General features: G+C 40.2%; 1 protein-coding gene across 1 annotated transcript in view; it reads right to left on the bottom strand.

The window, feature by feature from the left end:
- Positions 1-11026: 11026 nt before the first annotated feature.
- Positions 11027-24463, bottom strand: part of PRKCE (protein kinase C epsilon) — a 431438-nt gene continuing 418001 nt past the window's right edge. Inside the window, exon 15 of the mRNA XM_029911742.1 lies at positions 11027-11414. Coding sequence (XP_029767602.1) covers positions 11268-11414 — 147 coding nt within the window. The 3' untranslated portion in view covers positions 11027-11267. The remainder of the gene's footprint in view (positions 11415-24463) is intronic.

The following is a 24463-nucleotide window of genomic DNA, read 5'->3' as shown; positions in this document are numbered from 1 at the left end:
GCTCGGGGGGTAGGAGGAGGAGCAAGGGCACGGCAGACTCAGGGGAAGGGGTGGAGGCCTTGGGGGAAGGAGTGGAGTGGGGCTGAGGCCTGGGGCAGAGCAGTGAGCACCCTGTAGCACAATGGAAAGTTGGCGCCTGTAGCTCCAGCCCCGGAGTTGGCGCCTATGCAAAGAGCCGCATATTAACCTCTGAAGAGCTGCATATGGCTCCGGAGCCACAGGTTGGCCACCCCTGACCTAGATCATTCCTGATCAGTGTTTGTCTAACCTGTTCTTAAAACCCTCCAATGATGGGAATTCCACGACCTCCCTTGGATGCCTAGTCGAATGCTTTATAATTAGAAAGCTTTTCCTAATATCTAATTTAAGTCTCCCTTGCTGCATATTAAACCAATTATGTCTTGGCCTACCTTCCATGGACATGGAGAACAATTGCTGTTGTCCTCTTTATAAACACCCTTAACGTATATTTGAAGACTGTTATCAGGCCTTCTTTTCACGAGACTTTACATGAACAATTTTTTAAAAAACTTTTCTTATAGGTTAGGTTTTTCTAAAACTTTTATCATTTTTGTTACTCTCATCTGGACTCACACCAATTTGGCCATACATTTCTTAAAGTGTGGTGCCCAGAACTGGACACAGGACTCCAGCTGAGGCCTCATCAGCCAAGTAGTGCATGTCTTACATACAACACACCTGTTAATATACATTAGAATGATATTAGCCTTTTTCACAACTGTCTCACATTGCTTGATTCATATTTAATTTGAATATGATCCACTATAACACTCCCAATCCTTTTCAGCAATACTGATGCCTAGCCAGTTATTTCCCATTTTGTAGATTAGATTTTTTTGGTAGTAATTTCCACTTTATTGAATTTCATCTTGTTGATTTCAGACCAGTTCTCCAATTTGTCAAGGCCAGTTTGAATTCTAATCCTGTCCTCCAAAGAACCAGCAACCCTTTCCATCTTGGTGTTATCCACAATTTTATAAGCACACTCTCCACTCCATTATCTAACTCATTAATGAAAATATTGACTATTATCAGACTAAGGACTAAGGACAGACCACTGTCTAGTTAAGTCCTCCCAGTTTGACAGCAAACCATTGATAACTACTCTTTGAGTATGGTCTTCCTCACTCTCCCAGCCCCTGCCAGGACTGAGCTGTCTGTGGTGCCAGGAGCACCATCTCTTCTTTGGATCCAGTGAAGAACTGACTGGTCTGCAATGCAGCTCCTTATATACTAGCCTACAACCCTCTGATAGGCTAGCCCCTTGCAGCCTCCCCCAGATTGGCTGCTTCCTGCACAGTCTCTGTAGGCTAACTTGGACGACTTAGCTCCACTGCTCCTTTCTTGAGACTGGTGTGGCAGGACCCTGGTCCATCCTGTCACAATATTACAGTACTCCTAGAAACCCCATTCAAGAATCAGAGCCCCATTGTACTAGGCCAGGGGTGGGCAAACTACGGCCCGCGGACTGGATTCGGCCCACGGATTTGCCACCCCCATGGTGCCGTGGGCCCCATGCTGCTCCAGGAAGCGTCTGGCACCACGTCCCTGCAGCCCTTGGGGGAGAGGGTGGGGCAGAGGGCTCCGTGCACTGCTCTTGCCTGTGCGTACCTCCCCTGAAGCACTCATTGGCTGGGAATGGGGAACCGCGGCCAATGGGAACTTCGGGGGAGGTACCCACAGGCGCGTGGAGCCCTCTGTGCCCCCTCCTCCAGGGGGCGCAGGGACGTGGTGCCAGACGCTTCCCGGAGCGGCGCGGGGCCGGGGCCGGGGCCAGGGCAGGCAGTCAAGAAACATAAGAACATAAGAACGGCCATACTGGGTCAGACCAAAGGTCCATCCAGCCCAGGATCCTGTCTACCAACAGTGGCTAATGCCAGGTGGCATGAACCTAACAGGTAATGATCAAGTGATCTCTCTCCTGCCATCCATCTCCACCCTCTGACAAACAGAGGCTAGGGACACCATTCCTTACCCATTCTGGCTAATAGCCATTAATGGACTTGCACACCGCTGCCACCCCGGAGCCGCTCCAGGGAAGTGGCGCCAGGCCGGAGCCTGCACCCGAAACCTCTCCTGCGCCCCCAACCCTCTGCCCTGAGCCCCCTGCCGCACCCCTCCTGCACCCCTTCCTCCACCACTGCCCTGAGCCCCCTCCCACAGTGTGCACCCCCTCCTGCACCCCAATCCCCTTCCCTGAGCCCCCTCATACATCCCGTACTCCGCCTGTGCCCAGACCCCTTGCCCTGAGCCCCTTCCTCCACACTGCACCCCCTCCCACACCCCGCACTCCCTCCCACACCCCAACCTCCTGCCCCAGACCTACATTCATGGCCCTGGAAGCAATTTCCCCACCCCGATGTGGCCCATCAGCCAAAAAGTTTGCCCACCCCTGTACTAGGCTCCGAACAGATGAGTACTCGCAATGATGCCTCAGAGATCTTACAGTTTAGGTGTCAGACAACACACAACAAAAACACAATAGGGCACAAGTCAATGGGGGATGGGCTGGGGAAATGGGGGAATAAGTAGTTTCACTCACACAAAATATAATCATTTATTAATTATTATTATTATTATGCGACCAATCATAACAATCAGGACAGCCTTTTGGCAGGAAATGGAAAAGAGCTTTGAATCAGCCTGGAGGCAGTACTGGTCTGACCAGGGGAGGAATGTAATCTGTATGTCTGCCTAATGTCCACCTTCAGGCTGAAAATTAGATGAGCCATGTTGGTGGGTCCAGGCGTCATGTGCAAGGTTGTCATGAGGGATTGGGTAGGACAGACTGGATCAATGTGTCAGAGGCATCTTTGAAGATGGTGTTGAAATGCCCTCAAGGCAAGAGAACTAAGGACTGCAAGCCACATCTGCTAGCTCTGCTACGGAACCTGCACTATTTGGAGGTTTGTGGAATAACAACATGGTGATGTTGGCCTTGTACTTGGACTCACACATGAAGTGATAGCACTCAATCGATTTATTTTCCTGAGGGAACTGCTCCTATATACGCTACCACATCAGCAACTTTGCGCACTCTAGGTCAGTGCAGCATAGAGTATCCCAAATTGACAAAATAAGCCAGCAAGAGGCTAGTATTGTCATCAAGCCAAGTTTTGGTGATGCTGGCGAGGGTAGAGGGTCTTCTCAGAGGCCATAGTCATGGAAAATAATAGGATTTATTATTACTGATCAGGTATTGTTCAACATGTGTGAGTGATTGTGGATGTTGCTTGTAGGTGTAGTGGCCCTGGGTGAGATTGTTGTGTGTTTGCACCAGTAGACTGCAGAGATCTGGCACAAAGGTTTCTTGATACTAGCTGTCGTTTCCCAAGACTGGCACTCTTTAATCAGCGTAGACTGTAAGAGTACATAAAAGGAACTGAAGAGGTTATATGTAGTGCTGGGTGAAATTTTTTGGCAGAAACATTTTCCCATGAAAAACACAAACCCCTCCTCCAACCCCTCCCCCTCAAAGTTGTAACATTTTGTTCTGACATATTCTAAATGAACCTTTGATTTTTTTGGATCAAAATAATATTTTGTTTGAAATTTCCTTCAATTTTATTTAAAAAATTAAAAAATTCTCAATATGTAAAAAAAGTGGCTGAGAACTTAAAAATCGGAGGGTAAGACCACAAATCCCATGTGTATGCTGGTTGTGTTATTGTGTAGGTGGTTGTGTTTATTTATGTCTTGTGTTGATTTGTGCAGTTGGCACATGCAGGGTGTGTGCGGCAGTGAGAGGATATTTGTGTTTGGAGTTTTTGGGTGGGGTGTGTTGTGCTGGGAGAGTTGTGCTGATTGGTGCGGGTTGCAGTTGGGTGCACAGATGTGGCAGTTGGGCCAAATAATCCTCCAACTGTTCAGGCTCCCTCATACAACCAATGAAATTGCTGCATGAAAATGAGCTGTAAAGTAAGGTGATTGAGTTACCTGTGATGTCACAATGGTGTAGGACTCTTGGTGTGCCATAGATACATGCCTTACCATGGCTGTCCGTTGCACAGATGCAATTTTTAAAACCAAAATGGCTGAGAACTTAAATTTGGATGGTAACAGATTGTGCTGACTCATAAAGAGTGCTCAACCATGCTTGAACTGTTTCCATCACTTCACATTGACTCAACAGACATTTTAGGCTTTAAAGTGGACAGTGACATTCCTGGAATCTTCTTATATCGATAATAGCACAGACAATCTGCTGTTACTGAATTCCTGGGTCCCTCCCTCCATATCTCTCCATGGTTTCAAGTCCAACTCACTCTTTAGTAGATGTTGGCTGCATTCTATGCACAGTCAGCAAAAAAGAGCTTTAACTGTTAAGCAAGTACATGAAGTTCCCAAACACCTAGAAACTGTTTTATTCGACGGTTAGTTTTGTTTGGTGGTAATGGCAGATGCTTCCAGACAGTCTGGAACAAACTCTGCAGCCTCTAGGCAAGCACCACAGCACCACTACTGTACTTGCCGGCAGGTGTTCTCACTACCAGCCATGCAAGACTGGGCTTCCATCTCTTTACATCAAAGAAAAATACCTGCTTTGGGCTAAAAATGGAAGTCAGGAATTCACAAATAAAACAAAGGGAGGTTTTTTGTTTGGGGAAAAAACAAACCAATCTGACTTATTTGTGCCTAAAAGGGAGACATGAATTAAAAGGTGTACACTAAAAGCAGGATTTGCCATTGTTTTTTTTTTTTTGCCAGAAATGAGATTTTGGTTAGTTTTGAGCAACTCTGATCGCGAGGTCAACACACAAAGTAACAGCTCGAGTTATTCATTCATGAAATGCAGCCATTTTCTGAATATGGACATATGGTGTGTGGCTTAGGTAGCATTCCAAGTAGAGTGTGACTCAGTTGGATTTATGCAGCATCTTTCCTTCAAAAGCATCCCAAAGCACTTTACATAAACTCATGCCCATTAACCCACTCCTGAAATGTAGGCTCCTCCAGGGTGGATCACATTGCCAGAAACGTCAGGCTTTATTTTATTTAATTAATTTAACAGAGACAAATTCTTGTTCCAAGCTTGGGGTGTCTTTGCATAAATTCAAATGACATAATAGCAAAATACTCAAGTATCACACAGTGGTTTGCTTTTAGGCATATCAAAAATAACACGTCAGTGCAGATGGGCCTGGCTGCTGATGGAACCCGAGATCTGCAGGTTCTGGAAGACAAAAGTCCTATGTTTCCACGCTGCCTCCTGACTGCTTTCCTTCACACCCACATTAGCACAGTCATCCCGGGCTTCTGTTGCTGGGAAATGCCCGCCACATTTCATGAAGAATTTTTGTTTTTCAAAATTTCTGAGCTTTTTGATGAAAACAGAAATCCAATATGTTCTCATTTTTTTAAATGGGAAAAAAGATTCTAAGAGGAAAAAAGGAAAAACTGAAAAAAGCAAATATGTCATCAAAATTTTCAAAACCAGCTCTTGTCAAAAACTTCAAAGTGAAAATATTTTCCAAAATTTTCCAAAGCTCATATCCATTCTCCATCTGCCTCTTCTTACAGACAACTGCCTTGAAGCAGCATGGTTGGCCAATTTACTGTAATTTGAACTAACTGTATAATAACATATAATTTATCACCCTTTCACTGGTAACTAGCATATTGTTTCCATCACAGCAAACACAGTAAAAATAGAACAGATTAATTTGTATTACATTATAAGACAAATGAATGTTGGTAGGTTTGCACTCATTTAACGTATGCAGAACTTGGCCGCTTAGGCTTTTAAGGCATGTGCTCGTTGTTATTTCTACCCAGATAAATATTAATAGAAAATTAGCTGCACGCACCTATATATTTAAAACTTTCCATTTAATGAGAAAAAAGTGACAAACTCAGAAGGGTCTGGAGATAAGGCACCTGTGTAATGGGGGTAATTTAGAAAAATATATTAAAGGACCCCTGCTAAAGAAGACACAGGCACAGATTATCCCCCAATCAGGATCTGTCAACTGCTGGTTTTACTGTGAAAGACTAATAAGGAACAAATTAAACAAGCTAGAAAGTGGTTTATTAAATATGGGGTAAGTAGATAAATAAAGATATAACTCGGAGGCTTGTGAGGGCGTGAAGCCCAGACTCCTTTTCTGCCTAAGGTATAATATATGGAGGCGTTTGTACTTTACAGATCAAAAGTTTCAGAAAGGGTTTCCTCTGGTTTTCTGCCTTGACTCTGAGAGGTTGGATCCAGACCTGCCACTGTATTCAGGGACATCAGGAAGCACAGGAGGAACTCAGACCAACAGCAGCCGGATCAGGACTGAGCTCACGATCAGGAGGTAAGTAGTAGAGACGTTGCCTCTCGGAGCTCTCTCTTTTCTCCCTCTCTCTCTGCACGTGCGTTGACCATTAACTACCCTGACTTGCACGCGAGCTGTCCCATCCCCCAGAGTCTGCGTGCACAGGGTTATTATACCCCTTTCATGTCGGGGCAGCTTGTTAAAGAAAGGGTTTCCAAACACCCATCACACATAAACCAAATAACTTCACAGACTTCTAATGCGACTTTGAGTAAGTCACTTAATCTACCCTGTGCCTCAGTTTACCATTTGTTAAAACAAGGATAATACACTGTGGTGTTCTGATAATAAAATCATGACTGACCATGAGGTGTTCAGATACTATGGTGATGAGAGCCACATAAGTAGGTATATATATTCAAAGTTTCTATTTGACAGAGATTCTATCCTTCTGAAATATACATGTGCTGAGTACAGCTCTCCCAGCGTGTACAGTGAATCAGAATGAGTTGCATTTCTATCCATCAGACAGCAGTCTCTCAGCACCTTACAATTCACCAGCAAAGAAGAAAGTCTTTTTTAAATATTTATGTTTTAGAGACCTGTGAAAAGTTAGTGGGAGGGGTAAAAGTGGACAGAAAACATGACATGGATTAATATACTAGGGGAATAATGAAGTTTATTGCCTTGTAAGATGGCAGTTACATTTGTTGTATGCTTGGGTTTTGAACAACTGCCTCAAAAAGACAAAAAGTGACCCGAAAAGCTTTATGTACCTCAAAAGCTTGTTTTTCACCAACAAACGTTCATAGAATCATAGAAGAAGAGACCTCAGGAGGTCATCTAGTCAAACTCCTTGCTCAAAGCAGGACCAACACCAATTAAATCATCCCAGCCAGGGCTTTGTCAAGCCGGGACTTAAAAACCTCTAAGGATGGAGATTCCACCACCTCCCTAGGTAATCCATTCCAGTGCTTCACCACCCTCCTAGTGAAATAGTGTTTCCTAATATCCAACCTAGACCTCCAACCTAGACGTTGATCCAATAAAATATATTATCTCACCAACCTTGTCTCTCTTGAAAAGACAAGATATTCTTCCAACTGTATATCCAGAATATCAAGTTGCTTGATACATTCTGGCAGCTAAACAGTTGTTATGCTACAGCCTTTGTTAATTAATGTCCTTGGAAAGCCATGGTCACTGAGGCTCAGTGGAATTGAGGGGGCTGAGTGTGAGGGACAAACTGGAGTGATAATATGGAAAAGCTGAAGGGAGTGAATGAAGAGATATTTGAATGAAACGTAAGGAATTTGCTGTTTTAAAGTTAGTTAATATTTACTGTAGTTCAAAGCGGTTTGGAAAACTTTCTGCCAAAGACAATGAGCTTGTAGCTGCCATGCTGAGACTGAACATTTACATACATGGTGGAAATGAGAAATAGCTTAGAATTTGCCATTTGTCCTTCATGCGTATTTTCTAGGCTGACAAACCACTTAACTATATTTAATGCAAGTCAAGACCATTTAACGTTCATGTATACCAATACAAGCCGCCTTTTCAACTTTTACACTTTGCAGGCTGTGAAATTTTAAAGGAATAAATTAAATAACTAGAAAAGATTTCAAGCGGGCTCTTAGGCCCCAATCTAGAATATCATTTAAACATGTGTAATGTTAAACATGTAAGTAATCTAATTAAAGCCAACAACTCCTCACCTGCTCATGTTTGAGTTCTCTGCTGGACTGGGGCCTTACTGCCCAGCATGTTAGTGAGATCTGTGGGAATTGTAGGTGCTCAGTACCTCTTAGGATTGGACCCTTATTTATCAAATCCCCCGTTACAAAATGTCCCCCCATAAAAACCAACCAACCAAAACAAAAAATCCCAGCATAATGAAAAAGTATTCTTTCTTCAGCCTTGTAAAGAATGTTTTCTTCTTCCATTGGAATTTGTCATGAAGACTTAGAAAAAATAAGATTTAACATCATTGTATTTATTAGGTTCTGAAACAATACACATTCACATCCTTTTGAATACAGTACATTTGGCACAGTAATAATGTTTACGATGAAATAACACTAATGAATGGCAAGAGATTCAAATTACATCCATAAGAAAAAGAAATCCTGTACAAATAAAGCCTCACCAAAAAACCCAACCAACCCCAACTCTAAAACTGAATACATTTTATATTTAACGAGAGCTATTCTGCCCATAATTTAAAAAGAGGTAATTTTTTAGCTTTTTGGAGAGAATTCATTATTTTTCACTCTATGGAAAAAATGTTTCCACTTTTTATAAAATCTATATGGAAGAAAAACAAGAAACAGTGGATTCTTCTCTTTTTTTTTGGCATTTTGCACTCATTTTACAAAAAAAGATCAGGAAAGATTTTACAGAAATGTAACAGCATGTCCATTTTTAAGAATTATCTTTAAAAAAATGTTCAAGGTAATAGACAAACCTCCTAATGTAAACCCCATACAGAAGATCTATTTACTTGTATTGAAGAAACATCTGCCCATGCAAAAGTTTTACCTCCTTGACTCCTCACTTAGCATCCTTACAAAACAAATGCAGGTGCCAAGGCCTCTTGTAATAGAAATGTGTGTTAATGATTTTCACACTAAAAACAGGATTGATCTAAACAGTTTGCTCACAAAAGCTTTGTGGAATGTATTTACTCCCCAAAAGCAAACGCTAATAATTTTGTATAAAGGCCTCTAATTTTACAAACAGTAGTGCACTATGCAATAGTTTTCTTCATTCTATTCACCTATGTAAAAGAACTCTTAGCACTGTGATCAGTTCTTGCCCGGATGACAAAAGCTATAGGTGGTGAAAACTACACAGAGCCAGTAGTGACACATGAAAATGTATGGGCAATGTTACAACAGTTTCCTTGGAAAAAAAATGAGATGATGTAATCATTAAAATGTTTCTGTGCTTGTACTCAACTCCAGAAGCTAGTCTTTTCCCAGTACATAAATTTACTGAAGATAAATTAAATTAATCTAAAGATTCGATCCATTATTACACCTGTAGGCCAGACAACACATGAATTGATATAGCATAATATTTAATATTTTGAAATCATCATAAGAATATATATAATAATTACACCTGAGTTTTTAAAAAAACAAAATGGAACTGAATGTTGTCATCAGTTACAAAGGCTATGAGCAGCCAGACGCATAATTGACACAAACTAACTCATTTGCTTGAGACCAAGATTTATCTCTTAAAGCCAATGACTCGCACTTTGTCCACTACAATTTGTAACATTCCTTTCTCTTTCCTAGCTCTATCATATCATAGAGTTGAAAAGAACTATAAAAGAGATTTAGTATAGCTTAATATATGTCTACATCTTTTATAACAAAAAAAACCTCATCTCTCTGACAGTAACTTGAACCAATACACATACAGAGTATTGCACATGGACATTATTATAATTATTCTTTCATAGACTAAAGTTTTTATAATATGCCTGAACATGCAGCAGTTGATACCTCTATATTCAATGAATTCCACAGGCCTTGCAGCAAACACTATATACAAAATCTCACCTGTACAAAAGGCAAAAAAGCTTCTTAAGTGCCACTTTGCCGGTAACAAGTATATATATTTTTTGTGCAGCTGGAAATCCATGTGCAACAATTAAAATGGATTCCATTAACTGCTCACTCAGTCCAGTAAAATATATAATAAAATTACCTCAGCGATACATGTACACAAAAAACACAGGGTACTTCTGGAAATATAAGTACATAACACTGTTAGCATATCTACAGGAGGTAACTTCACATTAGTAATATTGTCCACATGAGTTACCACTTCAATTAATACACAAGAAAATCAATTTACATCTTTCCATAATGTCAGTTTTTGAATGTTTGATCTTCAGTCTTTCAACACACTTTCACATAATCCATGTTAAGCTTTGTTTTGTGTTTTTCTAATAGCACAGATTTCATATTAGATTTTAAACATTAAAAACAGTAGTACTATGGTTTTGTAAAAGTGTGCAAAAGTAACACACTGCTGTAAAAAATAAATACACATAATTAAGCAGGATTGTTATCATTCAAATTGAATACAAAGGAATATTATTTTTTAGAAACATGTAATTTAAAACACCTCCGTGCCTGTCAATGTTTGCTTTGGGTACAAACTTTTACTAAGAAAGAAAAGTAATGTTTACCCAATTACCTGTCAAATTTGTAGTAAACCTATGTAGCTTCGTTAAAGCTATTATAGGCTTTTGGAGAACTGATCGATTCTTATACTTTAGCCCTTTAATACCTGTCTATAGAGTATCTGATTTCCTATATTTAGCAACTTTTTACATTATCTTCATGATTCCTTATATTCCTAACTACTAATCATGAAAAATTAGCGATGCCTGTTTTTGGTGGATATTTTTACATTATGCTTGCACCCCAGTACGTTAAAGCATATGTGATCAGTAATTGCAAATCTAAGAAAGTAGACTTTTTCAATTACCACAGAACTGTGTATAACTATCTTCTCCACATCTGAGTACAAACTTCATTGTAATCACCAATGCAGAAGAAATGGCTCTCTTTCTTAATTAAAGATGTATGGCAATTATGTACTGTTGTAGGATGAGAAATAAAATCTGCTAAATCTCTGTTTTAAAACAGTATGGCTCTTTTTGTTTCATGAAAAGATGCAAATTGTGTCCTTTCTGGGAGACCTTATGAGTAACAGAAAGGTTGCAAAAGCACGGCAGTGTGTTACATCTACAATTTCTGATACAAAATTGTTTTGCATTGTTTGTGAGACAGAAATTAAGAGTGCCTTCAGGTCAGAAGATTAAAGGAAAATAATAAATATATAGTTTAAATCGGGATACGGGCTCATGGTAAGAGAAGTAGTTCTTGATCTAGTGAGTCTCAGTAACTGGAGGATCTTCTTAGGACCACTTCTTGCAGCATCATTCATCTAGCAGCCCACTGCTGACTATGGCAGTAGCTCTTCTCCAAAATAAGAGAACCCTTTAAATTCTTCTTGATTGATTTGCTTTATAATTGTCTCATCCACTAGCGTTAATACTGGCTCTTCTCGTGTAAAGTCTTGATCAAAGTTATTTACATCCCTTTTGGTTTTCTGGGGAGGAAAGTATAAACAGGTGAGTGAGTAATGAAATAATATACTAAAACCAATAAACATAAAAACTGCTTTTTGGCGGGGGGCTGAAATAAGCAGAATTTTCTGAAATGATAAAGAAAAGCTATTTCACACAAAGAATAACAAACATATGGGATAAGCTACCAAGGGAGGCCACAGAAGCAAATATTATAGTGACTTCAGAGAGCCCCACTGGTTTCTGGAGAGCGAAGGGGTAGTGATATGATGAGAAAGCAGGAAGCTGAGGTTAAGAGTCATTATAAAAGAAATGGTATGGTAAGCAGTATGGCCGTTTCCTATTCTTACATTTTTCTATGGTTTTAATGGCATCACACTTGAGAGGGTTAAAGTGAATTGTCTTCCCCACAAGACAAACTTCAGCCCTAACTGAGCTGGTTACATTTGTGTTTAAAATGTAAATGTAGAGCTCATGACAGGTCCTAAACTCAACATCTTGGAGGCTCAGCACAGGCAATTCAAGTTTCCCCATGCTGCCCTGCTAATATGATCCACAGCTGAAATCCTGGCCCCATTGAAATCAGGGGTAAAGCTCCCATTGAGTTCAATAGGGACAGGATTTCACTCTAAGACCCCAGGGCCATTTAGTCTTTGGTCTTTTCTTGGCAATCGCTGTGATTTGGATATCTACCAAGTAGGCGCTGGACTAAGAACACCAACTCATTTTACATAGGTCATTGAACAATCACAGGACAGTGATTATGGTCAGTCACTACCCACACAGAAGTGACTTGAAGATGTGATTGAGAGGTAAAAAGCTCCATCTCTCATTACCAGTCTCCTGAGCTCTGCAGTGTTCTTGCATTCCACATTAATGCAGTCATATTTCAGGTATGCACAGTGTCGTCGAAAGGAATAGGCATTTTTATTTGTTTAGACCTTTTACAGCTGTCTATTCTTTTGCTATGTTTCATGAAACATTTCAGAATAGTTACAGCTGAACCAAACAATATTCAGTGAGGCAAAACTGCCATTTTAAAACTGGTTTAGTATCAATCCTAAAATCAGACATAGAAATTTTTGAGATTAAGATACCAGAAATACAGTAGCAACTTGACTTACAATGTACTGTGTCAAATCATATTCTAAATATATTTACATACAAAAGTGGTATATGTATCTCCTTTCAATACATATCTATAACTCTTGCTAATGCTAATGCAAGAATATACCCATCAAAGTATTATTTAGCTGATCAACTCTACTGATGCATTAGAAAAATATTTTTCTTTATTTCACATAACTGACTTTTCTCATATCTGTAAAATTGTCATAGTAACTAGTATAATCTATTTTGGCTATTTTTAGATTTTATATAAATTTATCTGTTATAGCAAACTCCCCTACTTAAAATGAAGAGTCTCTTTACGATTTGTGCACTACAGGATTTTCTAAGTGATGGGCAGTGAATAACATGCATAAATCCACCTACTTGCTAATGGGATTTCTGAAGATACTATAACACCCTATGTACTGCCTTTAAAATGCTAAAGTGAAAAAAATTGATACATATTTTTTTAAACTGGTACATAAGGATTTCATTCTATACAGTTTAAAAACAATGGGCTTTAAAGTCCTTAGTGAATTCTTACTCAGATGGGAAAATATTGGGGAAACTATCATTTGAATTTTTAAATGAATTTGCTTTTGACTGTGTTCACATCCCTCTTCTGTGTGCTCTCTGCAAATATTCTAGCATGAGTTCATTGTCAGACACGTTCACCAAAGCAGAAAATCGCAAGTGAGTATTTTCAGAAAGTGACTTTCAAATTTGTAGTAAGGATTATATGCACCAGAACCCTTGTCCAATGTTCACACCTTGAGCATTGAATTCTCACAGCCAATAACCTGTGGACAAGTTGTAGAACAAGACTTTTTTCAAGAACTAATTTTCATTGAATATATTCATGAGGAGTGTGGTTTGTTCGCTGGGAATTTGCAAACAAAAAGAGAGGCTAAAGTCGTCAAACAGGCATTCATAATAAATCATTTGCCCAGCAAACTGAGGGCCAACTTTTTAAAGGTATTTAGGGGCCTAAAGATACAGATAGGCGTGAAATGGTATTTTCAAAATGCTCCTAACTCCCACTGACTTTTTAAAAAAATCTTGTTTTCACTGGGAGTTAGGCACCTGGGCGCTTTTAAAAATGCCATGCGGTGCTTATTTGCATCTTCGGGAGCCTTTTAAAATCTGGCACTGAGTTTCTAAAATGGGCAAAATTTCCATTGAATTTAATAGGACTTCTGTCTAGGTAAAGACTGAAGAAGAGCCTCAGAATTTTTCACTGTTTTAGATATGGAAGCAATTATCTACTTTTCAACATAGATATAAATATAGATATAATAGGACTAGCATAGGGCAACCTGCATTACATACTCTAGCAGCCCTCTAACAATGCAATTACTCAAACCAGACAAAAATGAGTGGGGCACAAACAAAACTGAATAGATTAAGTAATCCAAGGAAAAAAGCATAACCATTGCTTCTTTTAAACAGAAATCCTCATTTGAGATTTGGCTTCTTAGGCCATTTCTTCTTGAAGCCCCTTCTATTTTGCAGGGCCCCATCCACTGTGAACAAACAAGTCTGAGTGCATTTCTGCTTCTTCCTGGCTTTCCTGTTTTAACATTCTTGCATGCTGGGTGCTGCATAGGCCCATCGCATGCACAATTTTAAAGCTGCAGAACTAGAGCACAGAAGGAAGGCAGCAAGGGCTGCTGCTGTCACCCGAAAGGATCCTGAAAGGTAGAAGGGAGCTCGGCAAGACAGAAAGATTCTAAGGCTTCATGTACACTATGAGCTAGGGGCTTGATTCCCAGCTTGCATACACATCCTTGCACTAGATAAACAGTAGCGTAGCTGCAGTAGCGTAAGCAGTGGCAGCAGTGGCATGGTTTACCCACCATGGTACATAATTGGCACAGCTAAGCCATGCGGCTGCCGCTGCTAATGCCCATGCTACTGCAGGTACACTGCTATTTATACTCGTACTAGCTTGATAAGAGCTCACACAAATTTGTGTATGCAAGCTGGGAATCCCATCCTTACCTGCAGCGTAGATGTAACCAAAAAGTATATGAAGGGAATGGGATTCCAGTAGAGCCAACCCTACGCATTCAAACTTCATGAGTAGGGCTACAACAAAATCTTGAGATGGGATTAAAAATCATATAATCACATGATTCCAGGAGCGAAGGCTTTAAGAAAAACACCAAATATCACAGGATTCTGATAATATCATGAGTTGGCAACAGTGGAATTTTCTCAGGGGAACTACCAAGGCAGCAAAACCAGTAGGGTACTGAAAGTCACAGAGGAATTGGCAGGTGGCATGGAATGTGAGTCAGGCTTCTGTGTGGAAGCCCAAGAGGAACACAGCAGTCCATGCAAACTGACTTCCCATACAGCATATGTCACAAGGAAAGTCCACTTGGTTTCAGAAATTGCATTTTTTCTGGGTTGTCTGGACAATGTGTGTGTCCAACCCAAGTGAACTGTACCAATGAATCAGAGACAGAGCAACTACACAACAGTTTCTGACAGGAAGTGAAGGATACTATGCCCTGATGAAACTGCGGATGTGCAGAAAGTAGCCAACCATTTTGAATTGACTGAGTGCCCAGCATTAACACCTTTATTCTTATGAAAAGTGCCTTGTGACCTTTAATGACCACAGGTGGCCAGGTCCTTGGCCATCTCCAGAAGCACAGTATCTCTTCTACCTTGAAAAAGGTATTGATTCCAAAGGAAGAGTGCCACTTGCTTAATCACCATCATCCCTTTTTGTAACACATATGCTCTTAAGAGCTCACAGCCAACCACTGACCACATTAGTGACCCTGTTTACTCTTTGATAAGCTCAAAGTGGTGTGACTTCCTGAGCAGGTATATAACATTACAAATTAATAAACTAATGAACAAAACTGACTGTAAGATAAGATGACATTTGCAAGAAGGCCATTTTTAATTTCACTTAAAGTTACTAGTGCTGTTCAAAAGGCCACAGACACAACAGAATTGTTAAAAGACTGTCTCATTCAAGGAACACTGTTGTTAGTCAGATGTCTCCAATGGTGTGTGTTGGTTTACACAAGGGAATCCCACTTCATGTTTAAAAATGCAAATTTTTGTCTTGAATCTCTATAGGCAGGTCATATAGTGAAGGGGGTCACAAAGGGTCACAGACCTTGGAAAAAAATATTTTTTTAAGCATTGTCTGACCAAGTACATGAACATTTATTTTGGCTGGGATTCTGAAAGATCTCCCTAACACACTTTTTTCCCGACCATTTTAAGCACTGTCTATATTCAGTTAGTAAGTAAGTAATATGAACTTCAGTACACGTTAATGAGCATGCACTGAACATGGATTATTTGCCCCATGACTATTGCGTTGGTTTTATTTTCACTTTCTGTACTGTACTGCCATTTAGGTGAACAGTGAATTTTCTACTTCCAGTCACAGAAACAAGTGTGGAAAAACAAAAGAAATGCAAATATGTAACAAACTTTCAAGTGACAGGGACAAAGATTACCTGTCAGCACATACAACGTTGATGATCATAAACTGAGAGTCAATAAAATATAAAACTCTCTCTATAAACTACAATAAAAACCCCATCTTATTTGAAGTTCTGGGGCATGAGAATATAGTAAGACTGTTAAAATTCTTTGCATTCAATCTTCTCCCCAAATCCATTTGAGGCAAATCTGAACTGTGAATGCCCCATGTTTCCCTTTGAAATGAAAAGATACAGAAATAGCTAGGATTGGAACAAATGTACTATAAAAACATGCTGCATAAGTAAACACATATCGGCCCATACATGACAAGAAAAAAAATCAGCCTCATCCTATGATGTCAATGGCAAGATTGTCAAGATTTGCAGTGTCAGCAAATTCTGGCCCAATGTGTGTAGTAAGTGGAAATAAGTGGCCAGAAACACTCACTAAAACGAACAAATGCAGATTCTGCTTACGAGGAAGAGAGACACTACCCCACAATCCTCTAGGGTAGGGAGATTCTGGTGTACAGAAATATGCTGTAAGCTTTTTCATGCCCCTAGTAGACTGACATGTTACCATCACTGCCCACCACATGCAGACAGCTGCTATAAGTGTAGACATTCAGTGAAACCTTTATTATAATTTAAGCCACCCCAGTGCAGATTTCTGTCAACAGCAATATTTGACTCCTCCCAAGTTTTCTCAGACCAAAGTGCATTCCTAAAGTTTGCAGCTCTTCTGAGGATCTATAGCATGAAACCTTTTTAGTGCTGTATGTGGGTATGGCAGCAGCATGCCAAGAAGAATATTGATGTATGCACTGAATTTAGAGCTACTTCCTACACTCCCAGCGTGCAGCCACAGGACCACATGGCGTCAGTGCAACAGAAATAGGTGGGGCAGGAACGTCTGCACCATTCAGTGTATATATCATATTCTTGTGCAATTTAAAAGGATCCGATCCAGGTTCTTGGTATTAACAGAGATAAAATAACATGGAATGATTGGGTTAGATTTTTTGATGCAAAGGTTGGGTGCGGTTATACTGACTTTGATGGGAATTGAGGGGTCTCAGCATTTCATATGACTGAGTTCTTGGTAAGTTAAAAATGGACCAAATCCTGTAGCTTATTACTTCTTTTTCAGATAAGAATCTCATTAACGTCGCACAAAAGACACAATCCTTTAGCGTACCAGACAGAGCCAATTTCCTTTCTATTCTCAGCCTCTTTCAATTAAGTACCAGAGAATACTGAACCATCAAGGAACATCTTCCTTAATGTCAGTGCCCCATGTCTTGAAGTCCTAATGGAAAGTACCTGGATGATTTCAGTGACAATTTTGCCTGAGTGAGAATTATTGTGGACTCCAAGGTTTGAACCAGTAACTCTAAGAGAAGAGTAGCCAAGACCTATTGAGCCAGTGTTCTCAGTATTTTCTGAATAGCTTCTCACCAATATTTTCAGATGATATTGTTCAAGAGTAATGGAAGCTACAGAAGTCAAACAGATCGGTGCAAACCATAAGGTACTGTGGCTAACCTCACGTACCAATGCCCTCTCATTCGCCTTTCTTTTGTGTGACAGGAAAAACAGCAGCGCTGTCAGAGGATTGTTTTACACCAATCCAAATCTCCTTTCACCAATGCAAAGTAGTTTCTAAAAGGTTAGTAATAGCTGTAAAGAAGCAGTTATTTTCACACTTCACTCATTCTACATATACAGAAGATTCGGTATGAGTATTGAGAAAAATAGGCTGAAAAACACAAGCTCAGCTTTCTGTTGAGTACTCTGATGCTTTTTAAAAGTATTTGCATGTATAAAAAACATCCAATTTGTTATTATAAACCAAAATATTTGTTAAAATCTTCTTTTTGGGCACTACAAAATATGAAATATATTGTCTTTGGCTAAACAGAATAGTTTTATGAATTAAGAATTTTCTGTCTGTCAATTGATCTTTTCACGTGGGAGGGCTGCAAGAATCAGGTACATACTTCTTAAACAATCATTATCACAATGACTTCAACAAAAGGTTATCACCAGGGAAGGGTTTTGAACCAATGTACCCAGTTTTTATGACTATGCTAACATCCTTTGCTTTTAATCTGAGAACCTTGTGTTCTGATCCTAAATTGTTTTTTACATATAATGTGAAAAAATGACCATTTCAGATTTCACTGGGAACAAATGGAGAGTGAAAAGGAAACTGCTTTCATTAAAAGCTTTAATAGCATGAATCTCAAGTACTTAAGACATGCTGCATTATGCAATTCAAATATTAATTACCAATGCACAGACACCTCTCTTTAGCATCACGCAACTTTACAGAATTTTGCATTTTAAGAAATATAACAAGGCCCTCTAGCAAACTGTAACCACTTCTGGAGTGGGAACATTATGCAACAGAAAGTGGAGGGAAATACCCTATCCAACTAAAGGGACACAGGAATGTATTAAATACTCATAAGAATGTACTAAAACTACTCAAACTGGAATATGGCCACAGCACCAAACTTAACAGCTCTGACTCTTGCGCACGCACACGAAAATGCCATTGGACCCTTCATGATCACTGTATGGTTAGTTATACACAGAGCCGGCTCCAGGGTTTTTGCTGCCCCAAACAGCGGGGGGGAAAAAAAAAAGCCGCGCCCACGACCGGCCCCCCCGCGCCGCTCTCTTCTTCGGCGGCAGGTCATTCCCTCTGAGAGGGACCGAAGGACCCGCCGCCGAATTGCCGCCGAAGAGCCTGACGTGCCGCCCCTTCCCCTTGGCCACCCCAAGCACCTGCTTGCTGGGATGCTGCCTGGAGCCGGCCCTGGTTATTCATCTCACTCATTAGATGCCACCCTTCAGAATCACTATTCCCTATCACTATGTTGTGGCATTGGTTTAGTACTAACTAAGGCTATGCCAGCACTGGAAAAAAGGTTTTGTTTTTTTCAGTGAGATAACACACACATGAGAGTCATGTTGTAAAATCATAATGGAGACAAGGCACCTGTAGTTTTTACGATGAGGTAGCGAGGTGAGATCAACAGTATACCTACCATCTGTGGTTGATTTAGTTTAGTTTACCTCACAGTAAACCTATACTGCCTTGTCTCCACTAAGATTTTACAGAAGGAAAGTTAATGCACATTAGTTATCCCACAGTAAAGAAACCTTTTTTTGGCAGGGAAGACAAATGGCATGTCTACACTTAAAATATAGACATGTTGGCATCCTTTCGTCTGTGAGAGATGGTGGGAATTCCAGCCTATGATGTAGATGGTTTGCAATGCCTCATGTGACTGAATAGTTCAATCCAAGATTTGCGTGATCTTTGGCAGTTATTGCAAATGTATGTATCTTGGTTGGGAGCTGCTTGCTTCCTACGGGCTCTTTTCTCTTCAAGCTGCAGGAGCCAGCTCCTGTCATGGACTTTGATACCCTGATGGAGACGATGGCGTCACTTGTTGCGATCACTTGCCAAGACTTCCCATTGGTCAGGGCAAATTCCTTCATATCTCGCTTGCACGTGTCTTTATAGCAAAGCTTGGGACGTCCTGTTGTTCTTGTTCCCTCTGATAGCTCCCTGTATAGCATGTCCTTGGGTATGTGTCAGTCTTCCAACCTACTCAGATGGTCCAACCAGTGCAGTTGTCTTTGCTTGAGCAGGGCTGTCACACTTGGTAAATTTGCCCTTTGAAGAACCTCTGTGTTGGTGACTTTATCTTGCCATTTGATGTTGAGTATGCGATGTAAACAGCATAGGTGGAAACTGTTTAACATTTTCTCCTGATGAGCATGGCACATTAAAAAAAAAGGCAAAGTAGTTGCCTTGCACAGATATTAGTTATGTAAAGTTGACATAATTAATTTTTAAGAACACCCTAACATTTAGATTTATATTCTAGACTCACTTGGCAAATTATAGATTTTATAATAAAATGTGAATTACACAAGCTACCAAAAAGCATCTGACACCAGAATAACTTCATTTATATGGTAAGCAGAGAGCTTTGACATAAGAAAAATGCTGTGAACTTCAATATGCTATCTCATCCTCCCAGGCTGTGTCAATGTTATATTGTCCCCTCGCCCCTTCACATCTCCCATCACAGTGTAAACAGGGCACTGGCATCTTTATCTAACCCTGCTCAGAGCAGATCTTGCCAGCAGAGTGGTAAGATCTCTGGCTGCCATCCAAACCCTGTCTACACTGGCGCTCCCATGTCCTGTAGCTGCTACTACTAATGCAGCTGCATCTGTAGTATTGCAATTAAGTGTATTTAAGGCCTACACTACACCTCATTCCAAAATAATCTTCAGTTAGCCTTCCCATATATTCCTGTGATTTCTAAACACAACACAAGTCTTAAGCACAACCATCTGAAAAACAACAACTGGATGCTGGGCCACTATTAATACAAGCTATTGTGTTTTTAACTTAAAGGGAAAAATTGAACATTAAAGAGTTATTCTGCCTTCTATGGCTTAAAGTACGACAAAGGCAAAAATAGTATCAAACACAACCCTGAAGCAAATGCCGCTAGTAAACACTTCATCTCTCATATCTGAAGCATTTCCATGACTACAACGCTGAAAGTGGACACTTCCTGTCTTCTACTCTGCCTGCAGTAGGGTCTTCAGAACATGTACGTACACTTCTGAACACATAAGGTGTAACCGCATATTAGCAAACTCTTGTTTCTGTGCCCCTCTTCCAGCAACAGATGGTCCTAATGCAATGAAACTGCTGCTGTTTCATTGTGCAGGGAGCATATGCAGAGGAGGCAGCACTGCTCTACACTAGGAAAATGACGACTACACATACCAATCGACCATTCTTTTGGGGCTGCAATAGTGGCCATAGATCAGCAATGCAACCTAGTGGCAGGTAGGGTTGCCAATAGGGCTGTCAAGCAATTAAAAAAATGAATTGCGCAATTAAAAAACTAATTGTGATCAATCACGTGATTAATCGTGCTGTTAAACAATAATAGAATACCATTTATTTAAATATTTTTGATGTTTTCTACATTTTCAAATATATTTATTTCAATTAAAACACAGAATACAAAGTGCACAGTGCTCACTTTATATTTATTTTGATTACAAATATTTGCATTGTAAAAAACAAAAGAAATAGTATTTTTCAATCCACCTAATACAAGTACTGTAGTGCAATCTCTTTGTCATGAAAGTTGAACTTACAAATGTAGAATTATGTACAAAAAAAACTGCACTCAAAAATAAAACAATGTAAAGCTTTAGAGCCTACAAGTCCACCCAGTCCTACTTCTTGTTCAGTCAATCACTCAGAAAAACAAATTTGTTTACATTTATGGGAGATAATACTGCCCTCTTCTTGTTTATAATGTCACCTGAAAGTGAGAACAGGCATTCGCATGGCACTGTTGTAGCCGGTTGTGACGGTGTACCCCATAAGGCTTCATGGGAATATGCTTATGAATGTATATATGATATAACTGGAATATGTTTTATGCTACATATGCTGTGTAACATATCTATATAAAGGTTATGATCTACTGAATACACTCCTCCTATTTGTATGCATGTATCATTTTTGTACTTGAAGTTAGGAATATTGGCTGTATACTTGCTTGATTTCTAAGTAGCCTTAGTAAAGCATTTGGTCAGCTTCTTGAGAAAGGAATGTGCAAATTAAGTGCCCCATCAAGAACCACTTAAGCCAATAATGAACTCGAAGATGCCAATCCACATCGGAGCTTTCCCAGGAATGTGGCTTGGCTGGTAAGAAACTCAGTCATGCATGGACATGTGACTTGCCCATATGACTCCAAAATAGGGTGACAAGACAGCACGTGTGAAAAATCAGGACAGGGGGTGGGGGGGTAATAGGAGCCTATATAAGAAAAAGACCCCAAAATCGGGACTGTCCCTATAAAATCAGGACATCTGGTCACCCTACTCCAAAACTCCATCTTGGAGCTGGACTTTGCATAGGAGAGAGGAGGGGGTCTCCACCCACAAGGGAAAGTCTACTTAAACCCCTGGGAGACCCCTCCATCTTGTCTTCAGCTGGCTCAAGAGATAGCCTCTCCACCCCCAAGGATACCTGAAAGAAACTGGAACAAAGGACAGTAACTACAGGGGGTGTGAGTGATTGCTGGACCCAGACTAGAAGGAGACTAGTCTGTAAAAGGAAGCTTACTGGAATTCCTCTAAGAGTGAGGTTTTTATCTGTACTCAGTTTTCTTACTGAATTAGACTCAGACTTGCATGTTTTATTTTATTTTACTTGGTAATTCACTTTGTTCTGTTTGCTATTACTTGGAATCACTTAAATCCTACTTTCTGTATTTAATAAAATCACTTTTTACTTATTAATTAACCATGAGTATGTATTAATACCGGGGGGGGGGGCAAACAGTTGTGCATATCCCTCTATCAGTGTTATAGAGGGCGAACAATCTATGAGTTTACCCTGTATAAAGCTTATACAGGGTAAAATGGATTTATTTGGGGTTTTGATCCCATTGGGAGTTGGGCATCTAAGTGTTAAAGACAGGAAGACTTCTTAAATCGCTTTCAGTTAAATCTGAAGCTTTGGGGCACGTGGTTCAGACCCTGGGTCGGTGTTGTTGAGCCAGACATGCCAGTCTGCTCCAAGACAGGGTCCTGGAGCCCCAAGCTGGCAGGGAAAGCAGGGGCAGAAATAGTCTTGGCACATCAGTTGGCAGCCCCAAGGGGGTTTCTGTGATCCAACCCATCACACCGGCATCGCAAGATATTTACGTGCCAGATGCTCTAAAGATTCATATGTCCTTTCATGCTTCAACCACCATTCCAGGGGAAATGCGTCCATGCTGATGACAGGTTCTGCTCAAGAAAGATCCAAAGCAGTGTGGACCAACACATGTTCATTTTAATCATCCGAGTCAGATGCCACCAGCAGAAGGTTGATTTTTTTTTTTTTGGTGGTTTGAGTTCTATAGTTTCCACATCGGAGAGTTGCTCTTTTAAGACTTCTGAAAGCACCTCATCCCTCTCAGATTTTGGAAGGCACTTCAGATTCTTAAACCGAGTGCTGTAGCTATCTTTAGAAATCTCCCATTGGTACCTTCTTTGCGTTTTGTCAAATCTGCGGTGAAATTGTTCTTGAAATGAACAACATGTGCTGGGTCATCATCTGAGACTGCTATAACATGAAATATATGGCAGAATGTGGGTAACACAGAACAGGAGACATACAATTCTCCCCCAAGGAGTTCATTCACAAATTGTATTAATGCATGGTTTTTTTAACAACTGTCATCAGTGTGGAAGCTTGTCCTCTGGAATGGTGGTTGAAGCAGGAAGGGGCATATAAATGTTTAGCATATCTGGCACGTAAATACCTTGCAATGCCAGCTACAAAAGTGCCATGCGAATGCCTTTCCTCACTTTCAAGTGACATTGTAAATAAGAAGAGGGCAGCATTATCTCCCATAAATGTAAACAAACTTGCTTGTCTTAGGCCTGGTCTACACTACGACTTTAATTCGGATTTAGCTGCGTTAATCCGAATTAATCCTTAACCCGTCCACACAACGGAGCCAGTTACTTCGAATTAAAGGGCGCTTAAAATCGATTTCTGTACTCCACCCCGACGAGCGGAGTAGCACCAAAATCGATTTTGTAAATTCGAATTAGGGGTAGTGTGGCCGCACACCACCGAATTAATGTGGTTAAAATTAATGGGGTAGTGTGGCCGCACACCACCGAATTAATGTGGTTAAAAACCGAATTAATGTGCTTAGTGTGGCCGCGCACAATCGAATTTATACAATCTGTTTCCCAAATTCGAATTATCTAAATTCGAATTAATCTCGTAGTGTAGACGTACCCTTAGTGATTGGCTGAATAAGAAGTAGGACTGAGTGGATTTGTAGGCTCTAAAGTTTTACATTGTTTTGTTTTTGAGTGCAGCTATGTAACAAAAAAAATCTACATTTGTAAGTTGCACTTTCATGATAAAGAGATTGCATGACAGTACTTGTATGAGCTGAATTGAAAAATACTATTTCTTTTATCACTTTTACAGTGCAAATATTTGAAATAAAAAATAATAATATAAAGTGAGCACTGTACACTTTGTATTTTGTGTTGTAACAGAAATTAATATATTTGAAAATGTAAAAAAACATCCAAAAATATTTAATACATTTCAATTGGTATTCTATTGTTTAGCAGTGCTATTAAAACTGTGATTAATCATGATTAATTTTTAAAATTGTGAATATTTTTTGAGATAATAGCGAGTTAATTGCGATTAATTGACAGCCTTAGTTGCCAAATTTCTAATCGCACAAACCCGAACAACCTTGCCCCGCCCCCTGCCCTGAAGCCCCAACCCCGCTCACTCCATCCCCCCTCCTCCGTCGCTCGCTCTCCTCCACCCTCACTCACTTTCACCGGGTTGGGGCAAGGGGTTGGGGTGCAGGAGGGGGTGAGGGCTCTGGCTGGGGGTGTGGCCGGGGATGAGGGGTTTG

Source organism: Terrapene carolina, unplaced genomic scaffold, assembly GCF_002925995.2.
Source record: "Terrapene carolina triunguis isolate 2854851 unplaced genomic scaffold, T_m_triunguis-2.0 Scaffold120, whole genome shotgun sequence".
Lineage (NCBI taxonomy): Eukaryota > Metazoa > Chordata > Testudines > Emydidae > Terrapene > Terrapene triunguis.
Note: the sequence above shows the minus strand (reverse complement) of the source record. Positions and strands in the feature narration are given on the sequence as shown.